Genomic DNA, 26,590 nt, shown 5'->3' on the forward strand with positions numbered 1-26,590 from the left:
CACAATATTCCAGCTATATGACGGCAGTCTATACATATTAAAGTGTCGACCAGACAATCCAGTGATCAACAGCGAGAGTGAGTATGGTTTTATGCCGCTTTCAGCAATATTCACTTAGTATCATGGTAGGGAACACCAGAATGTTCTTCACACATTGCCCCCATGTGGGGAATCAAACCAAGGTCTTTGGAGCACCAAGTCAGTAAGTCTAAACATTTGATCCCGTGAGCTGTCTCTTATGACAAGCATGGGTTACTTGGGACCAGTTTTAAATATGGTGCCAGCAAACTTGTTTCTCAGTAAAGGCAGATCTTGTATTCGAACCACAATCAGTCCTGGCACACATAAGGGACACAAGTCGCCAATGAATGCTGCACCTTGGACTGAAAGGAGGCACAACCTAATGTGATGCTGGCAACTGAACACGTCACACCTACACGCACAGCTTAGGTGAACAAGGAAATGGCAGACAAAATGGACAGGCATGCATGAATTTCAATTAAATGTTTTATTACTGATATTTTGTTCAAAGACGTACAATCAAACCGAATCAGGTTTTCAAGTTCATTAATAAATAATGCAAGAAATTGATCACTTCCTCATGTGGTAATTGCAAATTTAGCTGTATCTTTAATCCATGCTAATGAATTCCTCATATTTTATATCAAAGTTGTCACACTTGATGATTTACACATTAGATATCTCAACAAAGTAATTCAATGGAGATTTTAATGAAGGTCAGGTCCATGTGAACCAACCAGAAACCTTTTCCAGTCAGCAGTAATGTAATGTCAACAAATATTTGAGAAAGACATTCTGAACGATTGATAAACTTGTTGAGACCAAACACAGTAAGATGTTTGAATCACATTATAAATATGTACATCAATGTTAATTTGAAGTATTTAGAAATATTTGAAATACAAGAAGTATACATTTAAATGTTCATCCCTTATCACTGCATAGTAAACAGTACTGACAGGATGGTGGCAGTAACTGAGATAGACATTTCTCAACACATAGTTCCTGGATACACATCCAAAACTGGTGCTCATGAGTGAGTTTAGTTTTATCCTGTCAATCAATCCTGTGATCAACAGCATGAGTACTGATCAATGCAATTAGGATAGATGACCATTAGGATCGGCAAGTCAGCGGGCCTGACCACTCAATCCCATTTGTTGTAGTAAGTTACTGAGGATCAATTCTAACCCTGATCTTCATGTGTCTGGACAATCTAGTGATCAACGGCATGAGCATCGACATTGTGATACGATGACGTGTTAACCAAGTCAGCATGTCTGGTCACCCGATCCAGTTTGTCACCTCTTACAACAAGCATGGGTTACTGAAGATACATTCTGTTCCAGCCCTTCATGGGTCTGGTGCTCATGAACATGTGACAGTCATTCCACTGATATGTCGTGAACCAGGAGAAGCTGATTTGGGTGTCATCTGTTTATAATCATCTGATTTTCAGACCTTTAATATTATCAGATTTTGAAATGTAGTTCTGTTGATCTTTTAACACCTACGAAACTACTCCCAGTAAACATCTGGTTGTCTGTAACATTAATCACTAAGACCCAGTAGACAGCTTCATACCTGGGGGATAATGTCTCTTGTCATGTAACACTTCCAGTGAAGGTCTGTATGATTCATTTTGATACATAAGTCATGACTAATACTACATGGCTTGATAGATTACCGAAATTATCCTTTCTTTCAACCGTGGTGCTAAAAGGGTCATTCAACCCATCTGGAACTGATTTTTCCAACTAGAAACACTCATGAAATAACTTGTATCTGTATTTCAACCAAACATCTAAGAGCCTTTAGCATGGTTGTTTACAGCCATAAATAATTTTGAAAAAAGTGAACACACTTGCCACTTAAACATGTCTGATGAATTATTGGAGCATGACAGAATCAGATACTGTGAGTTGGGTTTGAAGCTGCTTTTTGCAATATTCCAGCAATATCACAGAAGTGATAACCAGAAACGGGCTTCACATCGAACCCAGATCTTCTGTCTGACAAGGGAATACTCTAACTCCCAGGCTATTCCACCGCCTCAAAGAGACTACGGGCAATACTGTGACAATGTGCAACGTTTGTGTATGATCCAAAGCCTGGGTCCACTAGAATCAGTTTCAAGTATGTTCACTAATAACAGTTCAATGAGGAAAATGTGTTTTTGGAACTGACCACCTTTTGAGCAGAATGGCATGAGTCAAGCACCTTATCCCAAATTCATTCATTCGATTTTGTGTCAATTGCCTTAAATAACGGAAGCATATTCAGCATTAAAAGGGAAATGATAAATTGTCTTTCTGCTCAAGTTACCTGCACTGTATTAGAGAGTACTTTAAAGAGAAAATTGTACATTTCTGAGAGTCGTTTATCATTTCACCTCTGCCAATTTTCCAGCAAAAATCATGACACAGGTACTCTAGATCTGTGCCTCCTTAAAACACGAGGACAATTACCAGTATTCCACTTTAACCCTGAATACTTTCAACATTTTACACTGTTACCTGATATGAATTGTTACACAATAAACAACAACCATAAAAAAACTAGTTTATACCAGTACAATGGACACATATGTATATTGCTTGAAATCATATGTACATGCAAAAATGAAAAACTGTTACCATGGCTACAACACCAGCAGAGTGACATACAGCAGAAAAATTGCATGGCTAATTTACACATCTCTACAGCAGTACCACCTAATTCTAATGTTTCATAGATGATCAAAAGAATATACCTCTGAGGTTTAGGATGAAAATGTATACTCGAGGCGTAGAAATGTAGAAAGGTCTGCACAATTTGTGCCCAGTGAGTGAGTATAGTTCCGAGTGGCTTTTAGAAATATTTTAGACATATCATTGGCATGACATGATGATTAAACTTCTTGTTAGCATATGAGCTGAACTTGAGCACCATAGCAAAATCTTCCTATACATCCTGATGAGAATAGCAAAATTACGAAAGTTGTATTTATCTACAACACTCATTTAAACAGATAGGGCATAAGGTACGAGTAACATGAAATGATAACATATTGTCAAGAAATATACACTTTGTAATATTAAGTTCTCATAAGTCACAAATAATACTACAATCAGTACTGTAAAGTTTGATATATGCAGATACACAGTAATTATTTACATAAGAATGAAAGTTATAAATTAGTTAATTTCGTATTTCGTACTATTGGCACGATTTAGTGATGATATACTTGCACCAGGTGCAACCTAATGTAAAAAGCAAATTACACCAGCCAAATTCCAGTGTACTGTTTTTTATTGCAATATGTAGAAAAATGCTGAAGTTAACCACTCAGAAACTGACTTCAAATGGTGCAACTTAGATTAATGACTAGGTTGCACTTGTAATACTGGGTTGCACCAGTGCAAGTAACAAAGCACTAAAATCTAAAACATAAAACATACATAACATATTACCACACTATTCATATCAAATTTCCAAGAATTAACAAATGACATCATCTATGAATGAGCTGAAATCCACTTTTAACATAATTCCACCAACATCAAGGCAGGGATGCTAAATGTGGGACAAAAGTCCAGAGTAACGAAGGTCTGAGATGTTTTACCACTTTAGTTAAACCTTCAAGCACTGATGCAGTGTAACGATCCTTACAACATATTCAGATCAAGCTGGGATCTGAACTGGAGTGCTCAAGTGAGGCAACTCTGATCAACAAGTGACATTATCAATGGTGCAAGAAGACTTCATTTAAATTCTCACTCAAGTTGCATAAATATAAATAAATAGCAAAAGATTGCATGGCATGTGACTGGCAAAAACAAATCTCTAACATTTTGGTCACATCATCAACAACTCTTTCTCCACTGACTGAAACCAGAATGGGAAAAAATTGGAGATTATAACACCACAAATTAGATTGTAATGATTTCATACTGTTGTCTTCAGGTTTTAGAATGTTTGCTATCAAAAATGTTTATAAACACGATCATTTTTTCAGTCAATTCATAACGAGGCAGCAACAAAGTGAGTGAATGAGTTCCGATTTACGTCGCTTTTAGCAATATTCAAGCAATATCACAGCAGGGAACACTAAAAATGGGCTTCACACATGGGGAACTTGAACCCGGGTCTTGGGTGTGACAAGTTAACACCTTAACCACTAAGTTGCAATCTTAAATTATGAAATGTGTTGTATGTGGTAAGAATGTCAGAGTCACAGACTCAAAATCTCATTTCAAAATATGTATAGCCTGACCAATATGAAATTTCTGTCCTACTTTATTTTAAACAATCTTCGGCAAACTTCTGTTTTCATATGAAAAGTAGTAAAAACTACTTACAATTGGAATGTTGATAAAAAGCTAATAACTAAAAAAATAAGGCATAAGAATAAGGCATACCTTTTGAAGTTCTAGACATAAGAACATGCAAAAAAAACCCACATTTGATTGATTGTGGAAGTGGAGAAGCCGAATGCATTTACTGGTTTGTACTTTGTCTCCTTGCATTAACTTTGCATAGAATGGGTCACAATACAAAGTTTTGTGGCCATTGAACTGCAACAATAAGTTATTCATCCCTAAGAGGACTTAACCTCCAGAGAAAATTGAGTCAACTGTGGTGCCATTGAACAAGGCAGGAGCTTGGGGCGTCTGACAGGGTCATGGTTGTGTGGTAAAACTCGCCTGAAGGTCACGGCACTAAAACACAGCATCATTTTTCAAAGGATGAAGTCTAAACCTTATCACAGAGTTCCAGCTTTAATGTTTCAGCGTGTAGGTTTTATTTGCTTTTCGATGTTTCCTGGTTGTTTTGTGCACAGAGCTTGGACGTTCCAGACAGCTGGTGAATTGCCTTGTTCTCGTATACCTCTTCCTTGCGCTCGCTTGGTGCAACGGCATTGTTGATCAGGGCTTGGGCGACAATTTCGGTCGGTGTTGTTATTGCGGTAGGGAAGAGGTAAGAGATTGGCTTCAGCAGCACGCGGGCAACTTTCTCGCCAGGACGATCTTCAGTTCTGTCACACATCAGGACCCTGGAACATCAAGGTGTAAAAGCGTGTTTGTTTTTTAACTCCACTGAATTGTTTAGCAGTGCCATACTGCAGCCTTAAAATGATAAACTTCGAAATCTGTAGGAATTCTCATAAACAAGTCCAATGACACTCTCTTTGATCCACTCTCTTTGATTTACGGTGCTTCCAAAAATATTCAGCTGGGTAAAACAGAAATAGGCTTGACACATTGTACTCTTGCACCCAGGTTTAAGGTGTAACAAGCAAACACTAAAACCATAAGGCTACATCCTTTGATTCTCAGAAAATACTGTGGACACATAACTACTTATTGGCCTTGCTGTTTAATGTACAAGACAGTATGTACAAGTCAGTATGTACAAGTCAGTATGTACAATGATCTACTGTATATAGACATGATGACATGCAAAAAGCATGTCATCCATGTTTGCTCTTGGCATACAAATTTAGAAGTAATCATGGACATATAAGCAGGTTTTCTTCATTCATGAAAACAAATGTAAAAGTCATCAAGACTACTTGTGTCATGAGTCGGAGTCATGTTTTTAGGAGTCAGATACACAGGTCATGTATACACTACGGTTCATACATCAGAACCAAACAATCCTGATTTCAATTGATCTTACATACGTAGGTTGAGAGACGGTGTTTCACCTCCTTACCCTGGTCTATAGATAGATATCCTGTCAAAGTGCATGACCTTCAGAGCATCTTCCACCTGACCCTGAAACATACAAACATGGGCATAAATCACACAACTGAGCATGAATCACACAACAGGTGCATGAAACACACAACAGGGGCATGAATCACACAACATAGGCATGAAACAAACACAAAGATATGTTACTTTTTGCACAAAGTACTATAGGTTGAAGTGCTGAAGACAAATGGGCACTGCTGAAGTTTGTGGTGACCCTGACCTTTGTTCTAGTGTACAGCAGACTGCTGTTTTTGTTGGCTCCCTGGGAGGACACCAGGCTGAAGTGCTTGCAACCCCTTGCCTTGGCAATTTCAGCAGCATTTAGCACATAATCATGGTCGACACGCACAAAGCCTTTCTGTGGAAAATACAACAAAAAACAATTATCATGAGGTATGATTATTTGGATGACCAGTCTGATCACTCTCGCTGCAAAGAAAGAAATGATAACTTGCATAACTAATAACACATCGAAGCTCTGATAACACTTCTATGTGACAAGCCACTGCAATAACAGGACCTTCAGCGTCATCAGCTGTCTCAACAAATGGACCAAGGTTTTCTTGTAACTATGGTTGTCTGTGAAAACCTGTAAAGTAATCCACTTCATTTCTGCTACAGACAGAGACTATTAAAGAATGGATAACAACCCGTCAGCCAAGTACCCTTCACTCACACCCAACAAGTCATATTTGCCATTTTATGTAAAAAATACAAGGGACAAAAGCGCTAAGACTCGAAATAGTGATCAATATATATAAAATAATTTCTGAACTGATAAAAGATCACATGCATCGTGCTTTGTATTGTGCAAAGCTAGCCAACGATACACCAGTGCAGTGGTGAATCATGACATCCCTATCATTTAGTGCAGCAGCCAGTCACACAGATGACCTAGTTGATCCAACACCTTGCCATAAAAAGACAAAGTTAGTGGCATCAACTCACATGGCCCAGTCAGTCACACGAAAGGGTCAGTTACAGATTGTTCAGCTTGACCTGAGCTACTCTACATATGCACAACCTGGGAGGTCAAACGGCACAAACAGCAGGTCAAGTTGCCTTCATGAAATAGAGGAGTTCGCTGCCTAAAACCCTGAACAGGAAACATTAAACCATCTGCAGCTAATTGTTTGAAGTAAGATAGCACATTGATGACAATTTCTCAACACTGAGATGCCAAATGCCGACCTTGTCTCGGCTGTTCAGACATGTTAACAATCACTTGACCTGGGTGCACCCCTTCACAATAATAGACCCAACCAGGTGTGACATGGTCATGCAATGCATTAGTCTTCACTTGATAGGTCAAGCTGGACAACCTGTAGTATCTGTGTACCCCTGCTGTACTCACTGTGCCTGCCTTGCCACGCGTCGTACCCAGAGCACAAAACCCTGTATCCAGGCCTTCAAAAACATCAGCATGCTCATCTAGCTTCTCAAAGTCAACCACTTTTTGCTCCTAAAAACAAGACACAATAAATTCATCAGCCTATAATGAATGTACTTTCCAAGACATCTTTTTATATGTGATCAGGAAACTTCAGACCTTAAATACCTAAACTGTCAATGGCAGTGCAGTGTTTCAATATATCATGAACCACTACTTTTAGATAGATGCACTTGGGTTAAGGGCAAAAACGAACCAGTTCGATCACAGCTGTTCCCAGATTTAATGCTCAACCCATATACAGACATGCAGAGCGAGTGAGCGAGTTAGAGTTTAGGCCACTTTTGGCAATATTCCTGCAATATCAAAGCAGCGGACACCAGAAATGGGTTTCACACTTAGCATCCATGTGGGGAATCGAACCCAGTTCTTTGGCATGACAAGCGAACACTAACCACTAGGCTACCAAATGACCTCAAGACTTGTGGAAATTGGTTACTTACAACAAGAGTCCGAAACTATGGCTTTTCACTACTCTTGGAAACATCCAACAAAGTCAAAGCTTGGGACACCAGAAATAGGGTTCACATTTGCACCCATGTAGGGGACTGAACATTGACAAGACAAGCAAATGGATTAACCAGGGGACTATCCAACCATTAATAAACAGGTGATTTCTTGGGATATTTCTTCATGTTTATCATGTTGTCATGTTTAAATTATTATCAAGATGATCACTATGCAATTCCATGCTTTTCCTTGAAAGATTCAAACTGCAATCCTCTGGTTTCCCAGACCCTTACAAAACAAGTATGCGACCAAGGAACTTGAGGAGTGCACATTTTGTGAGCGAGTAGTGAGTGAGTGAATTTAGTTTTACGCTGCACTCAGCAATATTCCAGCTATATGGCGGCGGCCTGTAATTAATTGAGCCTGGGCCAGACAATCCAGTGATTAACAACATAAGCATCGATCTGCGCAATTGGGAACCGATGATATGTGTCAACCAAATCAACAAGTCTGACCACCAAATCGCGTTAGTCGCCTCTAATGACAAACATAGTCACTTTTTATGGGAAGCATGGGTTGCTGAAGGCCTATTCTACCCCGGCACCTTCACGAGTCTGTCTAGAGGTCAATAGGTAAAACAATGTTTGGTTGGTTGGTTAACACTGCAATCAGCAATATTCAAGCTAAACAGTGGTGGTCTGTAAGGCTGCATTAACAAAAAATTAATGTTTCTCGGACACATTTGTCAAAAATGACAAGGGCAGTGGGACATTTTAAAAATTTTAGATAGAAAAGAAAAGGGACAAGGCAGAACACATTTTTTCTCTCAGAAATACAGCTTGAAGAGTTTATAATGAGTGGTAGATTCAGTCACACTCTTTGGTACAGACACCCATTCTTATAGTGGACAAATGGATGATCGGGACACAGAAAGTTAAATTTTATGATTATAACTGGCAATAAAAATTTGTTATCCGCACAATAAAAGTGACGCAATGATGCCCGAGAAACATTTCATTTTTTTGTTTAGCCTAAATAGTCATTTTTGGAACCAACAATTCAGTGATAAACAGCATGAGCATGATGACATGTGGTCAACCAAGTCAGCAAGCATGGGCATAAAATACATCTCTCACAACAAGCATGGGGTGCTGTAGACCAACAGTAACCCATATCTTCACAGGCAAAGCAATGTTTGATGGCCGTGAGTTATGTACTGATTGCACATGGCATGTTTGTTATAAACATATACCACCTACTTAGATAGCCCGACAACCAAATAGTGCTCATAACATCAGTCACTAGCTTCACTGCTACCAGCTTGTTTTTCTCAGGTGGCCCACGTACCTGATATACTGGTGAATGTTGCACACAGCAACAAAGAATCAAATTCTTACATAACCACAAAGTCACATAAACATCTCTTAACAACAAAAGCCTGCAGTTTTAAAGTTACTTCCACTAGCCTGTGTATGAACGAACACTTACAAACTCAGGGCCAAAGCTCGGATCCAGCTCCACTTGTCGTCTACCAATCAGAACCACCCTCTTGTACAACTTGGCAGCAGCTAGCTCCTTCAACAGCTCCTTGCCGACCTCGCCGGTGTAGCCGAGGACAAACGCCTGATGCCCCTCCGCTCTGTATCTCTCCCAGTTGGACTGAGCAGCCTCAGCCATGCTGGAACACAACCATCGTTGAGTGAGTGAGTGAGTGAGTGAGTGAGTGAGTGAGTGAGTGAGTGAGTGAGAGAGTTATACATGCACTCAACAACAATCGCACTCTCAATCCAGACAATCCAGTGATCAACAGCATGAGCATCAATCTACGCAATTGGAATATGATGACATCTGTCAACCAACTCAGCGAGTCTGACCACTTGACCCGTTTAATCACCACTTATTTCAAGCATTGGTCTCTGAAGATTAGTTCCAACCTAATCTTCACAGGTCAACCATTGTTCTATAACGAACAAGATGGGTCAGTGTTAGCTCTCAGTTACAACTAAGTGACTGACTTGTTTGTTTCTGTTTCACTGCTTCCAAAATTTGGTCAGTCGATATATATTTGCAAATCTTTTAAGGTGAGTGTCCTACTGTGCTGCTTCTAGCATATTCTGGCAATACCACAGCTGGAGACAATTCAAATGGGTTTCACATGTTGCACTCATGTGGGGAATTGGACCCTAATTATTGCTGTGATCACTGAATGCTTTACATAACAACTGGACTACCCAGCTTCCTTACACTTTGTACACATGCATTGCATCTGCATAATGCCCTGTGGACAAGCAATGATTCAGCAGATAGGGAAGTCTTAATCTCTATCCCCAATATTTGATACTGCTCAACATATGGCTTTGTTTCACATGGTACAGATCTACTCCCCAAGAAGCTGAGAACGCAACATGAGTTCAACATTATATAAGTATAGTTAAATGAGCATGCTAATTTATTGGCCATTGATAAGGCACAGTGTACGATATAAATGACATATTATTGCAATTATAGAGATTATAGAGCTAATTCTGTTGTTATGAGGAAATATCTTTCTAATTAGTGATGTTGCAGCTATTATCATTGTTGTCATCATCATCATCATCATCATCATGATGATGATGATGATGACTACACCTGTACAAGGCTTCCGCCGCCTGCAAGAAGACCATCAGGTGACACAGTAGCAACCTGTGTCATGTATATTTCTGTTTATTGTTTCAGAATCCTCAAAAGAGGTTTAAGTACTGAAAATGATTGTTCCGCCATGGGTATGCAGGATTTTACCTTGACTCACAAAAATGGGGATTCAGGGGACCCCTAATTATTAGTTTTGAGGGTCCTTTCAGGCAAAACGAGTGTGAAATAAAGTACAGAGAACTGTACATTTTGGTAATGTAATGGTAACCTACTACCTATGACACCTAAACAAAGTACATGTATCATGTGAGGGGCTATGAATTACTACTTAACAGTGTCGTGTCATGTTGTGTCTCTATGGTGTCGGTTGTGTCATCTCAGTACCCACTGTCAAGAAAATATTCTTCATCACCCTGGTCCAAACTTCATGACCTGTTTCATCACGTGACTGGTCATGCTTCATCAAAAAATGAAACAAACTTACAGTTCTTCAGTCATGGTGAGTGAGTAAGGTTTTATGCCCTTTTTTTAGTAATATTCCTACCATATCACTGGGATAGCAGAAATGAGCTGCACACATTGTACCCATGTTGTGAATCAAACCCAGAGCTTTGGTGTGACGACCAAATGCTTTGCCCACTAGGCTACCCCATTCCCCTCAACAGCATGAGCATCTTTGTAGGCACCTGGCAAATGGTGTTATGTGTCTACCAAGTCAGCGAGCTTGAACGCCCAATCCTCCCCAATCCTTGCATTCTGAGGCATACTAAGCTCAATGAATAATTTAATTTAAAATCATGCAATTACCCAATTATCACTTGCATATGTAGAATCTAATTTTCATTTTTCGAATAAATAAATACAAATAACAGTATGTGTTTGTCACCTTACAAACCTATTTTTCTGTGCACATCTGTATTAACTGATAAAAAGCAGGCACCACACATGCTGAACTCTACTCCTGTGAGAAATGTCCTACATCCTACTTACTGCTAATGACCTATTGTATATTTCCCCTGTGAGTCAAGTTCCACAGCAACACACAATAATAAATACAAGTTAGAAGTCCCTTGACACATTTCTAGTAGAATTTCTTTAAAAATGACTAAATTTGCTTTAAAAATAAATTATCCAACAGACTGCTAGCAAAGGGCACAAAATGATTCAGAATACACAAGGAGATCCACCAATATCAACCATGGACGAAAACAACTAATTTATGTGAAGCAATGGTTGATCCAGAAAGGATAGATAGTCCCACTAAAATGAAACATCACACATTATGATGAATCAATTTAGTGATTTATTTTCCACAAATTAGCGAGAATTATCAAATCCCAACTATCACAAAAAGCTGTGTCTCACTTTCATATGTACTCTTTCCACACTGGTCAACATGAAGGTGACAATGGATGAATACTCCACCCACATCCATGCTACATTGATTAGAATCACAAGCCTGTAATGAAGAATATCGGCAAGACTCAGCACATGCTTATGTACACAGGTACACACCCCTTTCCACTCAGTGCTGCAGCTCCCATGTTGATACCTTATCCTGGACTAGTCAAGAATTGCACCATGCAGTCAACACTGAAAACACCTGAGTCACAGCAATCAATAGCCTGTGACTTCATTCCACAAATATAGGTCAGAACACCCGCTGACTCTACCTAATGTTTGTTTAGTTTGTTTACTGTTTTATGTCGCACTCAGCAATATTTCAGCTGAGTCCATATGGTCACTGGTGGTAAGAAAGGAATTTTATCCAGAGCAGACACTTCACTAATCAACAGTATCAGCATCGACCTGTGCAACTAGGATATGACGACGTGTGTCAACCAAATCGGTGAGTCTGATCACCCAGTTCCATTAGTCGCCTGAATGACAAGCATGAGCTGCTGAAGATTGGTTTTAACCTTTAACTCAGTACACCAAGTCAAATCCATGTCATTGCAGAGTAATTGAATGCACTGATAGCTACATACAAATTAAGTCATGGAAACAAGCTTCGGACATCACAAAGCCACTGTTCCCCTGGCCTTGTACTGTAAACACAGCCGTCTGCAGAACTGGTATTATTGTGGTAAGACAGACTTCTTTAAAACCTCAACATATTTTTGTTGTCCGTTGCATTCTGTTGCCATTATTGGATTAGAAACATGCTACTGACATGTCAAAATTAGAATTTTTCAAACCACAAAATTTATGTTTTTGTAACCATGGCAACAACCTCTGAAATTTGGCAATACTATATCCATTTTTCTCAGAAGACTTTGGAAAGAAATCTGTATAACGTTAGTACTAACTTAAGTCAAAAGCCATCAACATACACTTGTACTCGTTTCTGAATGCTCCACTGAAATTAAAGCTTGATTGTACTTTTGTGTATAAGTGTACCAGGTGCTACCTACTTCTTACAAAAATCTGTTATGCAAACACTGTCACGACTTTAATGTATACCTGTATTCTCTTGTAATTAAAAAAATCAAAATTAAAAGGCATTGCTGTGCTGCCATAATGTTGTTTTTTTTCAAAATTTATATCTACTTTGCTGTAATCAGTCTTATGAATGGCCCACTGCGATGTGCTATTGATCTGGAGAAAAGATTTCAAGTTCCAACACAAGTGTTGTGTCAGTTGACAAAGTCAAGGTTATCCTAACATTACATGTCACTTACCTGTCAAGATCGTTAGAAATTGTATGTAATGAATATCTCCAGGTGTGATCACAGGTGGTAAACGAGAAAGCACTTTTGTCAGCAGGACTGTACTTGGAATATACTTCAGCCACATACACCTTATTACCATGGAAACGGTGACACATACCATGGAAACGGTGACACATGAGTAACTATACATACACTATATCAATATTGATGAGTCTGTGATTGATGTATGGATTCACTGGCAGTTAGGCTTGATTCAGCTATTTACAAAAAGCACCAGCGCAACCCACTACTGAAAAGTTGAACCAAATATTTGTCTAATGGCACTATGTGCATTTACACTTTTCGGAACAATTCAACTTTTTGTCCAGGCTAACCTTTCATCTGGCACAAAAACAATTTCTTGATGCCCTGTTACTCCATGCTTCATGTACTAAACTTCACTAATCCCTGCGTTATATGTAATTTGCCATGCTTTCTTGGGTTAAGTGTCAAATGAGGTTATTCAAGGTTATGTGCACATGTTCCAATTATGGTTCACAGTAATACACCAGTGATTAAAAAATCATATTATTTTTTTAGTTTAACCATCTGTGCTAACCTTAACAATATAAGTGCCTTTAGTATCAGTTCTTTTCCATCTGTTGTGGTTGTTTAAAGCGCAGGCAATCTGATTATTAGAATATAATCCAATATAACACCAGCTGTGTGAGGTGCTAGAAGTCTGTTAGTCACATGACTTATCCCACCGGGTACCCATTTTCTCACACAAACTCAAACTCACTTGCCCAAGATGAGACAATGTGTATCATATGTGCTTCATTGTGGGGCAGAAATGAAACTCGTAGATGTCAAGCTGCCAAACACAGTCCAAGGACTTTCAACATCCAATGTTGCTCAACTGATCTGTGACCTGAGTTCTAGGTGCAGGAACACAAACCACCACTTTGATAAATTCCTACAACAAAGTAGCAGCCTGGATTTGTCTGCTGATGGGTTCCTTTATTTAATTTAAGGGAAATGAAACCTACTTGCACTCAGTGTAACCTTATGTAATATCCTTGTTGCACCAGACTAAAAGTGGTTGCACTTGCTACACAATACAAAATACACACAATACATACATATATATATATGCTTGAGTTTTGGTACAGATTACTAAAAACATCACCTTAAAAGAAGTATTTTGGGTTTAGAAAGATCATTTTGTCTTATTTCATAAAATTTCATGACAGTATCAGTCATTCAGTGACTGTGCTCCATCTTTCTTTCACCAGCAAAATGTTAACATGAACTGGGTGCAAATTGGTATATATATACTGAATAACAAAAGAAACGCTATTTAAAAAAAAATTAAATCTCATAAAATTAAGCATTCATGTTTAGGTCTTATTTCAACACTTACTAAGTGCTTCAATTGACTATCTTTAGAGAAACAAATGTGAACATACAAACATTTCAGGGAAAGAAACCTTTCACAGTTTCCCACTAGACCACAGGACTAGTGATTAGTGGTCCTGTTTGTTCTTCATTGGTCCGACCCGTGAAGGTCCTGGGTAGAATAGGCCTTCAGCAACCCATGCTTGCAATAAAAGGCGACTATGCTTGTCGTAAGAGGTGACTAACGGAATCGGGTGGTCAGGTTCGCTGACTTGGTTGACACATATCATCGGTTCCCAATTGCGCAGATTGATACTTATGTTGTTGATCACTTTATTGTTTGGTCCAGACTTGATTATTTACAGACTGCAGCCATATAGCTGGAATATTGCTGAGTGCGGCGTAAAACTAAAACCACTCACTCACTCACTCTTCACTGGTCCAAAATAACATTCATAGATTTATGTAACTATCAGTACAAAATTCACTTGCCACCAAGACCACTGCAGACTTTTCATTTTCATTTTGTGGTCCTGATGAGTTTTCACTAGACAGGGGCCACAGGACCAGCATCATTTTCCACACTGCAAAATCAGGGTATGACAACAGACAAGTAAGTCCATTAGTCAGACCATCGCATCCATTAATGATTAAGTCACCACTTATAACCAGTACAAACTGGTTACAGTGTTCTCCAAACGCAGAGGCCTCTTGTGATTTTTCACAGTAATTTGTTAACCGAGGCATAATATTTATGCTCTGTGGAGCATAGAGTGCAAATATCTGGGTGGAGAGTGGTCCTGTGCATAGAGCTCAGATCACAAATCAGTTGAGGTTAAGCACCGTCGAGCAGTCCATGAATGGGTGACCATGTTCAGCAGCCTGCCTCCTGACAGTTTCCTGGACTTCTGTCCTGCCCACAAAGAAGTACATGTGGTCCATGTTGTCTCACCTTAGGCTAGTGAGTTTGTTCAAAATTGCCTCTGTCCAGCCAGCAGATAAAAGGGGACCCAGTGAGACTTCTAGCGGTTAAGTGGCAGCTTGGGTTATCCGGGGTAATAATGATCAGATTCTGATTACAGCATCCAGTGAGCACTAGCCTGATGGATACTAGGCACTATACAAGTGAATTATTATTAGGTCTTCAGACTGAAAGTCGGAAGACATACTGTTATTATCCGAATTATTATTATTATTTGTACGAATTTTGTGCCAGCTCTCCTGACCTAACCGCTGGATGAATTTCAATGAAACTTTCAGGGATGATAGCCTATATGCTGAAAGGTATACAATGAAAAAAAAATCCCGACTTCCGACTTCCGGTAAGGGCAGACAACACAAAATGTGAAAATCTTTCACCCTGAATATCTCCAAAACTATTAGAGATATATTAACCAAAATTACACACAATGTAGACAACTGAATTCCCCATCGACTCAACATGTAAAAGAAGATTTGCAGCAGAAGAAAATTAGCACTATTTTGAAAAAACTGAAATTTTTGCCGATTTTAGCGTTTTGACAGTGCCTATCTTTGAAAATCTTCTTCTCCAGAACGGCATATGGCACAATCATGTTTGTTACACCATTAGAAAGCCCATAGCCTGGAAAGCTTAATTTGTTCAAGGCATCTTGATATCTCAAATAGTTTCGGAGTTATCGCCCTTCAAAGTTGGTCAATTTTTCAAAGACGCATTTTGGTAGGGTTCATTAAGATGTCATAACTCCTCGATAACACACCGGATTTCATCGTTGATGGTACCAAACTGTAGCTAATTGAATGGGAAACATCTTTGCTTCACATTATGGTTATGTAAAAATCAATACTTACGTCACAATTACGCCGGAAAGAAAAATTGCCCATTTCCAGCCAAAATCAACTCAAGTTTGAACAAAATGCTCGCGTCCCGCTGTGGCAGGCAGAAATCTATTTTTAACGCCGCTATAGCACAGTCAAATTAGAACTCGAGTTTCCCTTCAACTGCATTACACTGGGCTAACAATGAATGGTCAAAGAAATACAGGAGCGTTAAGGAAATAGTCGATTGTGTTAAAGTCAGTGAGTTGAGTTTTACGCCGCACTCAGCATTATTCCAGCTAGTGATCAACAGCATGAGCATCGATCTGCGCACTTTGGAACCTATTAGTTTGAATATTGCTTTACACCGCAGTCAGCAGTATTAGTGGTATGGAAATGTCAGGTTGAAAACTTTCCAGTAGTTTGTATATTGCTTTACGCCGCATTCAGCTATATTCCTGCGTTACATTGGCATAGCCGTGAACGTTCACAGAAATACATGCGGGTTAAGGAAATAGTCGATTCTGTTACAGTGAGTGAGTTGACTTTTACGCTGCACACAGTAGTATTCAACCTACATGGCTGTTGTCTCTAATTGATCGAATCTGGACCAAACCATCCAGTGATCAACAGCATGAGCATTGACATGCACAGTTTGGAACCTATTAGTTTGTATATTGTTTTACGCCGTACTCATCAGCATTCTGTTACAGTGAGTTGAATTTTACGCCGCACTCAGTAGTATTGCACCTACATGGCTGTTGTCTATGATTGATCGAATCTGGACGAAGCAATCCAGTGATCAACAGCATGAGCATCGACATGCACAGTTTGGAACCTATTAGTTTGTATATTGTTTTATGCCGCACTCAGCTGTGTTGGTGTTGTGGAAATGTCAGGCTCTAATCTTTCCAGTAGTTTGTATATTGTTTTACGCTGCACTCAGCAGTATTCTAACTATATGGCTGCGGTCTGTCAATGATCGAGTCTGGACCAGACAATCCAGTGGTCAACAGCATGAGCATCGACCTGCGCAATTTGGAACCTATTAGTTTGTATATTGTTTTACGCCGCACTTAGCAGTATTCCAAGTATATGGCTGTGGTCTGTCATTGACAGAATCTGGACAAGACAACCCAGTGATCAACAGCATGAGCATCAACCTGCGCAATTTGGAACCTATTAGTTTGTATATTGTTTTACGCCGCACTTAGCAGTATTCCAAGTATATGGCTGTGGTCTGTCATTGACAGAATCTGGACAAGAAAACCCAATGATCAACAGCATGAGCATCAACCTGCGCATTTGGGAACCTATTAGTTTGTATATTGTTTTACGCCGCACTCAGCTTTGTTGGTGTTGTGGAAATGTCAGGCTCTAATCTTTCCAGTAGTTTCTATATTGTTTTACGCCGCACTCTGGGGTCTGTCAATGAGCGAGTCTGGACAAGACAATCCAGTGATCAACAGCATGAGCATTGACCTGCGCAATTGGGAACCTATTAGTTTGTATATTGTTTTACGCCACACTGAGCGGTATTTCAACTATATGGCTGCGGTCTGTCAATGATCGAGTCTTGACCAGACAATTCATTGATCAACAGCATGAGCATCGACCTGCGCAATTTGGAACCTATGATCTACAAACAAAACTGTTAGTGCTTGGGAAATGTCAGGTTGTAATCTTTCCAGTGGTTTGTATATCTGATTTGCCACCCAGTTTCTTTTTCTACTGTTTCTGAATTTTGTGTTCGTGTCAACAGTGTTGACTCTGCGCCAAATTAATGTGAAAAACATAGTAATGGACGGTCCAGCTGGCGTCCAAAGAAACTATTCAAGTGAAGATAGCCACCGGGGGTGATTGCAGGAAGTCTGAAGACCGTTAAGTATTGCCCTTGAGGCAATCCTAGTTATTATTGTTATTATTATTATTATTTATCTCACCATAGCTGCTTCAGTAATTGCATGGAACACATTTAGTTTTGTTACCTAAGATGCCTAAACTTAATATCAACAACTTTCACTGGCTGAAAAGGCATAAATGGTGCAATAAAAATCAAGCTTACAAACTGCTGTTAGGGACGTTCATAATTCGAGGCTATATAGGGATCTGAGGATGACTTTTATGGAAAAGCAATATGAATTACCCTCCTTAAGTTTTATGTACAAAGTAAGTGACACCCTACGTGTTCATGACCAAAATCAATGATTCCCCCCGAAATATTTTCAAATAATCTTAACCACAAAATTGCTGACCCCACCTCTAGTACCTGTGGACAAACTTGATGACCCCACTACCTCCCAAAATCAACCCCTTAAAATCATCATCAACTCTCCTAGACATAAATTATGAACATTTCTATAAAACAGCAATAAATGTTGTGATGTTTCTGCTTCTATGGACCCCAGCATTGCAGACAATCATCATAGAGACATAGAAGGTCGAAAAAATGAGAAAGGTGAAAATTTCAATGAGGTAAGTATGCTTTCAGTGCCACATGTCACATCTGGCAAAGATGTCATGTGAAACATTGTGCATCGTTAACATTATTTGTGCAAGCTGGTATGCATCAATAACCTGCACAACTAGTTTCATGAGGTGCACTGAAGCATGGCCTCATAAAAACATGACTCCATGTAATTACGCTGATGGGCACTGTTCTATTTGTTTGTTCTTTGGCAAAACATGTACATCAGATGGGGACCAGATATGTGTGTTGTGCACAAATAACAAAAATGTAGTGGTTCCAATGACACGTCTTTAAAATTTGACACAGATAGGTAGGAGCGATTTTTATTTTATTTTATATTTTTTTAGAGGTAAATTGTTTATTCAGTCAACCTGAGGCCATCATGTCAACTTTCTCTATCAGAATAAGCAATGTCTGTTGGCACTGGGAAAAAACAATGGTATCTGAAAGCTGACAACAAATGGTAGGGATTTACAACTTCTTTAACGTTTACAACACGCCGTTTCTGGGCTACTTCTTGTCCCTTCATCCTTCATTAGTGACTCTTCCTCATTTGTTGAGAAGATCATTCACCTGATGATGAAACGTTGTGTTGTAAACATTAAAGAAGTTGTAAATCCATACCATTTGTTGTCATGTTACCCACCTGCTACCAAATGCCAATCAAGCAACTATCTGAAAGCTTATATTATTCATACAGCTTAAAAAAATAGGGTCAGACCCAGAATTCAAGGGTCAGTTGGGTAATCGGAACCACAACTTCTTCTTTAGGTCTGATTCTCAGTGATTCTGCTGTACATAAATGGCATGAGAAGAAATAATCCTGTGTATAGAACTACAACACAGTCACAACATATTCTGTGACAGACAGGGTTACAAAAAGTGAATCTGATTTTCTGCCTGATTCTCAGTTATAACTTCACACTCAAAAAAAAAAAAAAAAAAAAAGATAAATGATGTCACTTTTCTTCATGACCAAAAGGTCATATATTTTCATTACTGTCCATCAAATGTTATGTTTGGAATTTCACTTTTTAGTAAATACAGATGATGGCACTTTCAGTCGAGGATTAGGGCATGCACTCTAAGGCATATGCAACATGAATCTGTTACTGTAAAAATACTTAATAATTTTATTTATAGTTTGTTTTTATTTTGACTGTACAAATGATCCATGATTAAGTGATTACATGAAGTCCTGGTTCAGAACTTTCTCACCTAAGATAAACCTTTTCCTGCCCCTTGGTCACGGAGTACAAAACAACAGACATCTCTAGTTTTTTCTTCCAGGTTCAGTAACAATGGTGAATTCTTCTAAATGCTGTAAAGTGCATATAAATTCATTAACAGATACAATGTAATGACAGCCATTCACATCTGGGAACACAGTGACAATGCCTCATAATTCCCCACAGGGAGTCTCTGTGAGCACAGTTGTGTTTGGCTTGCTGGCTAACGAGTTGAACAGTCAGCACCCTATTTACTCACCTTTGTATTGACTGAACTAACCAATTTACCATAAATCCTCCAAAAGTGGTCTGTTTTTCAATCACTTCCATAAGACCAAAGACCAAAGTTCAATGAGCGCTGGCATACAAATGTTATTATTATTAATTCCTTTGAACAGTAAATTGGAACAAGCATAATAATTGTATGTTCCTATTTAAGGTTTTTGTGAGATTTCACACTTCTTTGATAATAAAAAATATGGGAATGTGTAAGTATATGGATAAAATAGTGAGCCATCATCTTATTTATAGACATAAAATTTAATTTTGAAAATTGAAAGCTGTTCTAAAATAAAGTGTTCTCTAAAATTGTTCACACCAAATCCACCGATCACTCAAGACTCGTTATACCACCTGGTTTGAAAAATAGCATTACATAACCCATTTCATCGTTGGATATTTTACCAGGCTCTTATTCAAGCCAGATGTGAGTTTAGTCTCTCAGTGTTACATTCGAATATTCATGAGTTTATTACAGGAACTAAGGTACATGGATTCTGATGACACCCATTGAGCTGGGAAGTCTCAGGACGTTGGCTTGGGGCATCTGGGGTTTGTACAATGATCTCACCAATGATCTCCGCTGTTACCATGGTAATGTATTCATGCACTTTCCCTGACACTGGAGCCCCTTGATTTGTAGTAGATTCATGTTTATACTGACTATCAATGAAGCACTTTGCAATGATCTTCAAATCAGGACAAATATATTATCATATATGTTTTATATGTCTGTCAGTAATCATCATCATCATCATCATCATCATCAATGGTCGATGTTCACCCGATAATTAACAACATCCTATATCCATCACAGTCCGAACAAATACACACTGAACATAATGAAGTGAATATGACATTTGTTCAATACAGGGTACTGGCTAGCAACCAGTTATCACCATTTTTAGGCGGTTTTTAACGATTTGCTCCATTATTTCTTCACGGAATGAAATCAAATTTATTTTGATGATAGATCAGCTATTCACTGATGTTTTCTGCTTGTTTACAGTTGTTGATCGTGTTTCTCCAAAACGCGGTCAACAGGAAGCGCGGTAGACTGTGCTTAACCTACAACTAACAAGACCAATTATCGCCATTTCTGAAGTTTTTATATTATTCACCTAATTTGACAAAAACTTGCCAATAAAAATATTGTGCTTCAAACCTTGACATATTGAAGAAATTTCATTACTGGAATTTGTTTAAAACAAAGAAGTTTAAAAGAACAAAACTTGCTCTCATTGTAATCTTGACAGATGCTAATATAAGCTGATGGGAATATGGAGATGTCACTGCCGGGCTGAACTTATGAAAGTTGACATTTCCAGTAGTAGTTTGCCGGGGAAAACAAAAAGATAAAAGTAAAAACTGACAGTTATATTTGTCAGAATTGCCTGCATGGTATCTGTCGAGTCCATAAATAGGAGATGGAAATTTGGGTCAATTCAAAGTTAAGTGACTGACTGTTGGCATCATTGGTATGTTCAGACAAAGTAAAATCTGCACTTTTTGTGGACTGAATTATCAAGTCATAGATTCACAACACAGCCAGGATGATTTTCATTCAATTCTCATCTTTTATGAAATTTCATGTCAACACACTAATGGTCACATGACAGCCCCCCGATGTGTTTGGGTCTCGTCTTCCGAGGTATTCATATTTGTAACATCTACTTCATAACTCTTGTAACCTATAGTTCTTTCAATGTGTCAATATGTGAAATACTACAAAAGTACAAGTAAAGCTGTCTGCGCAAGCGCTATAGCCAGGTGTTGGCGATAATAGGTATGCAGCGATAACTGGTCACTAGCCGGTATATATGTGTTGTTCACTCATTAATATTTTGTATAGCGGTGTCCATATGTTTACGGAAGTGACGTCACAAACCACGCTCACTCATACATGGGTAGGCAGAAAGCCACAATGGTTGATGATAACGATGGCAACCGGTGTAGCGTGAAAGGCAAAGAATGGTCGGATTATGTACTTAAGATTTTATTTCTATCTGACAGACACCCCAGGTCAGCTCACCCTCGAATCTATGAAAGCCTTCAAGTCACTGAAAGCATATGAATATGTGGAAAGTGGACACCTTTTTCCGATACAGTACCACAATGTCGATGGCAAATCACCTCTGTGTTTGCTGGATGTCTGCTAAGAGAAAATTATGTTTGAGAGATGACTGTTCAAGTTACATACTGGATTGTTAGGAATAAAGAATATATTGCTGATGTCTACCACAAGTGTGTCTGGAAAGTTTTGAATCCACCCTGTTGATGAGATTAGCATAGATCAAGGCTGCTTTTGTATGTGTTATTTGTAAGTAGGAATTAATGTGATGACATGATAACTCAATGCCATTTAAAGACTTAGCTTAGATCAAAGCTACTTCTTTATCTGTTTTCGTAAGAAGGCAAAGCTGTGATGAAATGGTCACTCAATGCCATTTAAAGACTTTTGAACTGTAGATGCATGTGTTGTTATAGTTGACAAGGAAGGTTTGGAGTGGTGTTTATGTAACATGTATGACTGGCAGGTGAGGCAGATTAGTCACCTTTCCTGATTATATCATTGACTCTGTGACAACATGTAATCAAGGAAACAGGATGTGAGGGATTATTTGTTTAAAATTTGTATTGTTTGAAAGAAATGCGAGACAAACACTAGGGAGTTTTTGCATTACATTTTTGCTTAAAAAACGAAGACTTGCAGTATTGGGCCAGGGTACTGAAGTATGAAATCTGGATATTGTGAATATGATACTTTGCACAAATGTTTTAGAAAGATAAAGGTTGTGTACTTGTCTAATTACGCAACACACCAAAAGAAAAAGAAATACAGACCGGGAAGAGTTGTTACGTATGAAAAGTCAACGATCAAATGTATGCAGTTTGTGTGGTTCTCTCGTGTTTATGTTTAACTTCTGCCTACTGGAAGTACTCGGGCGCACCACGTGATCAAAACACTGACGTCACCGTGGTCTGTCCTATAATGTCATGGAATTAAATAATAACCATGTTATGATTCTGGTTAGGTTTTAGTGATGTGTTTTATAATGTCACAAAAGGAACACATTGAAACAGTGTCATGCACAGCCAAATGAAAACACCACTAGTGTTTTTTCACAAACTTACACAAGACACGCTTAACACTTAAAGGGGCACTGATGCGGAGCAATTTCCGTGGACTGGTGTACACTTTTGTTATTGTTTTTCTCCCGTGAGTACCCGGATGATATCCCAGAATTTGTGACTGGTTCGTGACCTCTGCTGCGCAGTCCGTAAGCGCAATTGATAGTTTAATTATAGACAGATCAACTTAGGTGAAGTCATTTTTACTTCATTCCAAATGTATTATGAAAACAAATGAAACACTTTGAAGGTTAATCATCTGCCCGTGGCAGAAATGGTAAAAAACTATTAGGACGGAAAACGTCTCTATATTTTGTCTCATAACCCTATTTAGTTTATTGTCATACTTGTATGATTCTGAAAATTAATAAAAGAACACACGATCTGCTTATACTCATAGTAAATTTCTAACATAACAGCAACATTTATACATTGTATAGAATGCCAATGTGGATCCTATTTCACACACATACGCGATCTAGTGTGTTTTTTCTGTCATACAGATTCTGCTGAATGCTACAACAAATAAATTAAAACAAAATGCAAAAAAAATGAATGTAAAACAGACTAATTTTATAGCAACGATGTCAGGCTACTACCTTGTTCAGGAATGTATCCATCATAAAAGAAATCATATTCCATTCATCTGCAGCTGGTAAGTAATCCTGCTCTGTGTCGCGTGTCTTACAACAGTCTCATTTGCGAAAAAGTAACACATCGTTTCACGTCTTTCGATGGTGAAAACCAGATAAACCTCTGATTGGTCTCCCAAGATAGCACACCTGGCAACTAATTGTATGATGTCCACTATTCTAAGTAATTTAGTTAACCAATAATGAGCAATCAATCAATCAACGCAAGGGTGGTTAATTCTTTGAAGGGAGGATGTTGTTTTTGCACTTACACTTTACGACAGGGTGTAGTCATCTACACACACTGCCTTTTGACAAATCTGCTAGAAGATAAAAGTAATTAATCAATCAGTGAGTTATCGGTTAATCCTTTGATCGATGTTTGTTTTTGTAACTTAGTTGATAAACCCTCTTGCATCACTTACATGCACATATTACATAACATACAATACATTTGCCATTACAGACCTTAATTTATGATGTTGAGTATTTACTCCAGAGAGGAGAAATGCCAAATGGGAACCTTTGTTGAGTAACCGAAGTTGTGTTACTACTAATTATACCTGTTATAAATTCATGAATTGACCATCAAGAGAATGATGACAAAAACACATGTAGGTTTACACCATCAAACGCGAGTTACAGCAAGGAAGATGTAATCTCTGTGTCGCATGCAGCCTGAAAACACTATTGGGCCGAAACTGTTTTGAGGATACCAACGGAATTTTCTTACATAAGGAATACACACGGGCATTTGCTGTGTACTTGGGTAAATAGGTGAAATAAGGGTTTTTTACGTAAGAAAATTTTCAGATTTCTCTACCAAAGGCAAAGTCATCGTTTTTTGTTTACGAATTCAAATAAATCAACTGTGTGTTTTTATTATCATAAATAATAAACCATTGTAGCTACCATAGCTACCAAGATTTTCGTAAGATATTTGCTATCACAGCTGAACCAACACTCAGAATTACCTAAATATAAAGCTTTGCAATCTTCCGTACTGAAACAAATGGCTACGTGCCTGTAGACATCATATTTTCATGTAACATGATTAAATATCAGGTTAAAAACACTGAAATAGGATCAAATTGGATCAGTAACTATACCATCCAAGCATCCGAAAAGAACTGCACTGCTGGGATATTTGGTTACGATCAGACAAGGAATACCATGGATATTTTTAAAGAAATGGCATATGATGGGCATCCGGCCTCCCGACTGTTTAGGTGAAGAAATTCTGCTAATATGGACAGGAGCCCAGTTCCTTTGTCCGTCACGGTCGAAGGAGCGGGCGCTGACCAATTTGCAGTTTGATTTCGTAATTAGACCGTTGGCGAGAAACATTATTCGCTCCGCATCAGTGCCCCTTTAATAACAGATTATACATTTACATACTTCCCTAAACATTAGGCCGATTTTATTTGACATAAGAAAATAAATACACAACTTCTTTTAATAAAATATCTCCTGATATATCATACATTGTCATAACATGATGAGGGTATTTTCAATATTTTTCAATAGCCTAAACACGGAAGTGAGCGAAAACTGAGGGACTGTTGTTTTCCGACTTTCTTGCAGCAGATCGACTTTCTCGCAGAGTATGACAGCACAACTGATGAATGTCATTCGCCAACAGATAAACAGAAAAGCTCATTTATCAGCATAACGTCAGTGTCAGCACTTATTATGGACAATATAACGTGGAAACTGCCCTTTGCCCTTCTGAACCCTTCCGATGAAGCAGCCCAGTGGCCAGATGGTTCAGTGACCTAATCGGCGATCGATAAAGTGGCATTATGAAGCGGTTTTCTGCCGTCGCCCGTATGCAACCTCGCCAAAAGTACTTACTTGCAATTCCGTTTAGTGTCCGGTTCGTCCTGAATCTCGTGCAAGTAGAAAAAGCTGCCAATTAAGACAGAAACAACCAAAACCCCCAAGCTGACGGAAGGTATTATCACGTCGCACCGAAACCACAAAACCTGCATCTCCGAAATTGTGATGTGAACTACGTCACCGCTTTGTGCTGAGGGACTGGTTATTGCTCAGCCCGGTTAGCTTGGTTTGGATGGAACGAGGCTGATGATACATAAATGATAATCAGCTAGAGTACCTTCATCAAATAACGTTGGGACCCCCCAGTGTTGGCTACCAGTACGTACTACACAATTAGTAATAAACCGACCATATGGATACGGTAAAGGGTCCCATGATGATAATATTGCAAGCAGAGGTCGCGCTTCAAAGTTAAGAGAGGACCGAAAACCAAAACGTCACGAGGGAGTGAATGAGTTGAGGTTTACGCCGCACTCAGCAATATTCCGGTTACATGGCAGCGGTCTGTAAATAATCGAGCCTGGGCCAGATAATCCAGTGATCAGCAACATGCATATGAGTATAGATCTCCTCAACTGAGAACCGATGACGTGTGTCAACCAAGACAGCGAGCTCGACCACCCAACGCCCAGGTCTACCATACAAACGGTGACCAAATCATCAAAACTGAACTCATATCCACCAAAACAGAACGAAAATCACATGAAACTTCCACCAGAGATAATACGTGCGTGCGAACTGTAGAATTGCAAGCTTTCACATAATATTTTCTCTTAAAATGTTAAGTTTAACTTTGTCAGTAACGAAGCCAATAGTAAGTGATATTTCTCATGATTCATATATGAAAATGCTGAATTTCAAACTTTTTCC

The 26,590-nt window shown here is 38.8% G+C and overlaps 1 protein-coding gene across 1 annotated transcript; it reads right to left on the reverse strand.

Annotated features, from left to right (window-relative positions):
* Window positions 1–489: 489 nt before the first annotated feature.
* On the reverse strand, window positions 490–25,886 carry LOC137262309 (oxidoreductase HTATIP2-like). Its single transcript, XM_067800131.1, has 6 exons — window positions 25,736–25,886; window positions 9,148–9,337; window positions 7,114–7,221; window positions 5,980–6,117; window positions 5,719–5,780; window positions 490–5,056 (listed from the first exon to the last, which is right to left on the reverse strand). The coding sequence occupies exons 1-6, from the start codon at window positions 25,870–25,872 to the stop codon at window positions 4,804–4,806; spliced, it is 888 nt and encodes a 295-aa protein (XP_067656232.1). The 5' UTR covers window positions 25,873–25,886; the 3' UTR covers window positions 490–4,803.
* Between the last annotated feature and the right edge of the window lie 704 nt (window positions 25,887–26,590).

This window comes from Haliotis asinina, chromosome 14 (genome assembly GCF_037392515.1).
Source record: "Haliotis asinina isolate JCU_RB_2024 chromosome 14, JCU_Hal_asi_v2, whole genome shotgun sequence".
Taxonomy (NCBI): domain Eukaryota; kingdom Metazoa; phylum Mollusca; class Gastropoda; order Lepetellida; family Haliotidae; genus Haliotis; species Haliotis asinina.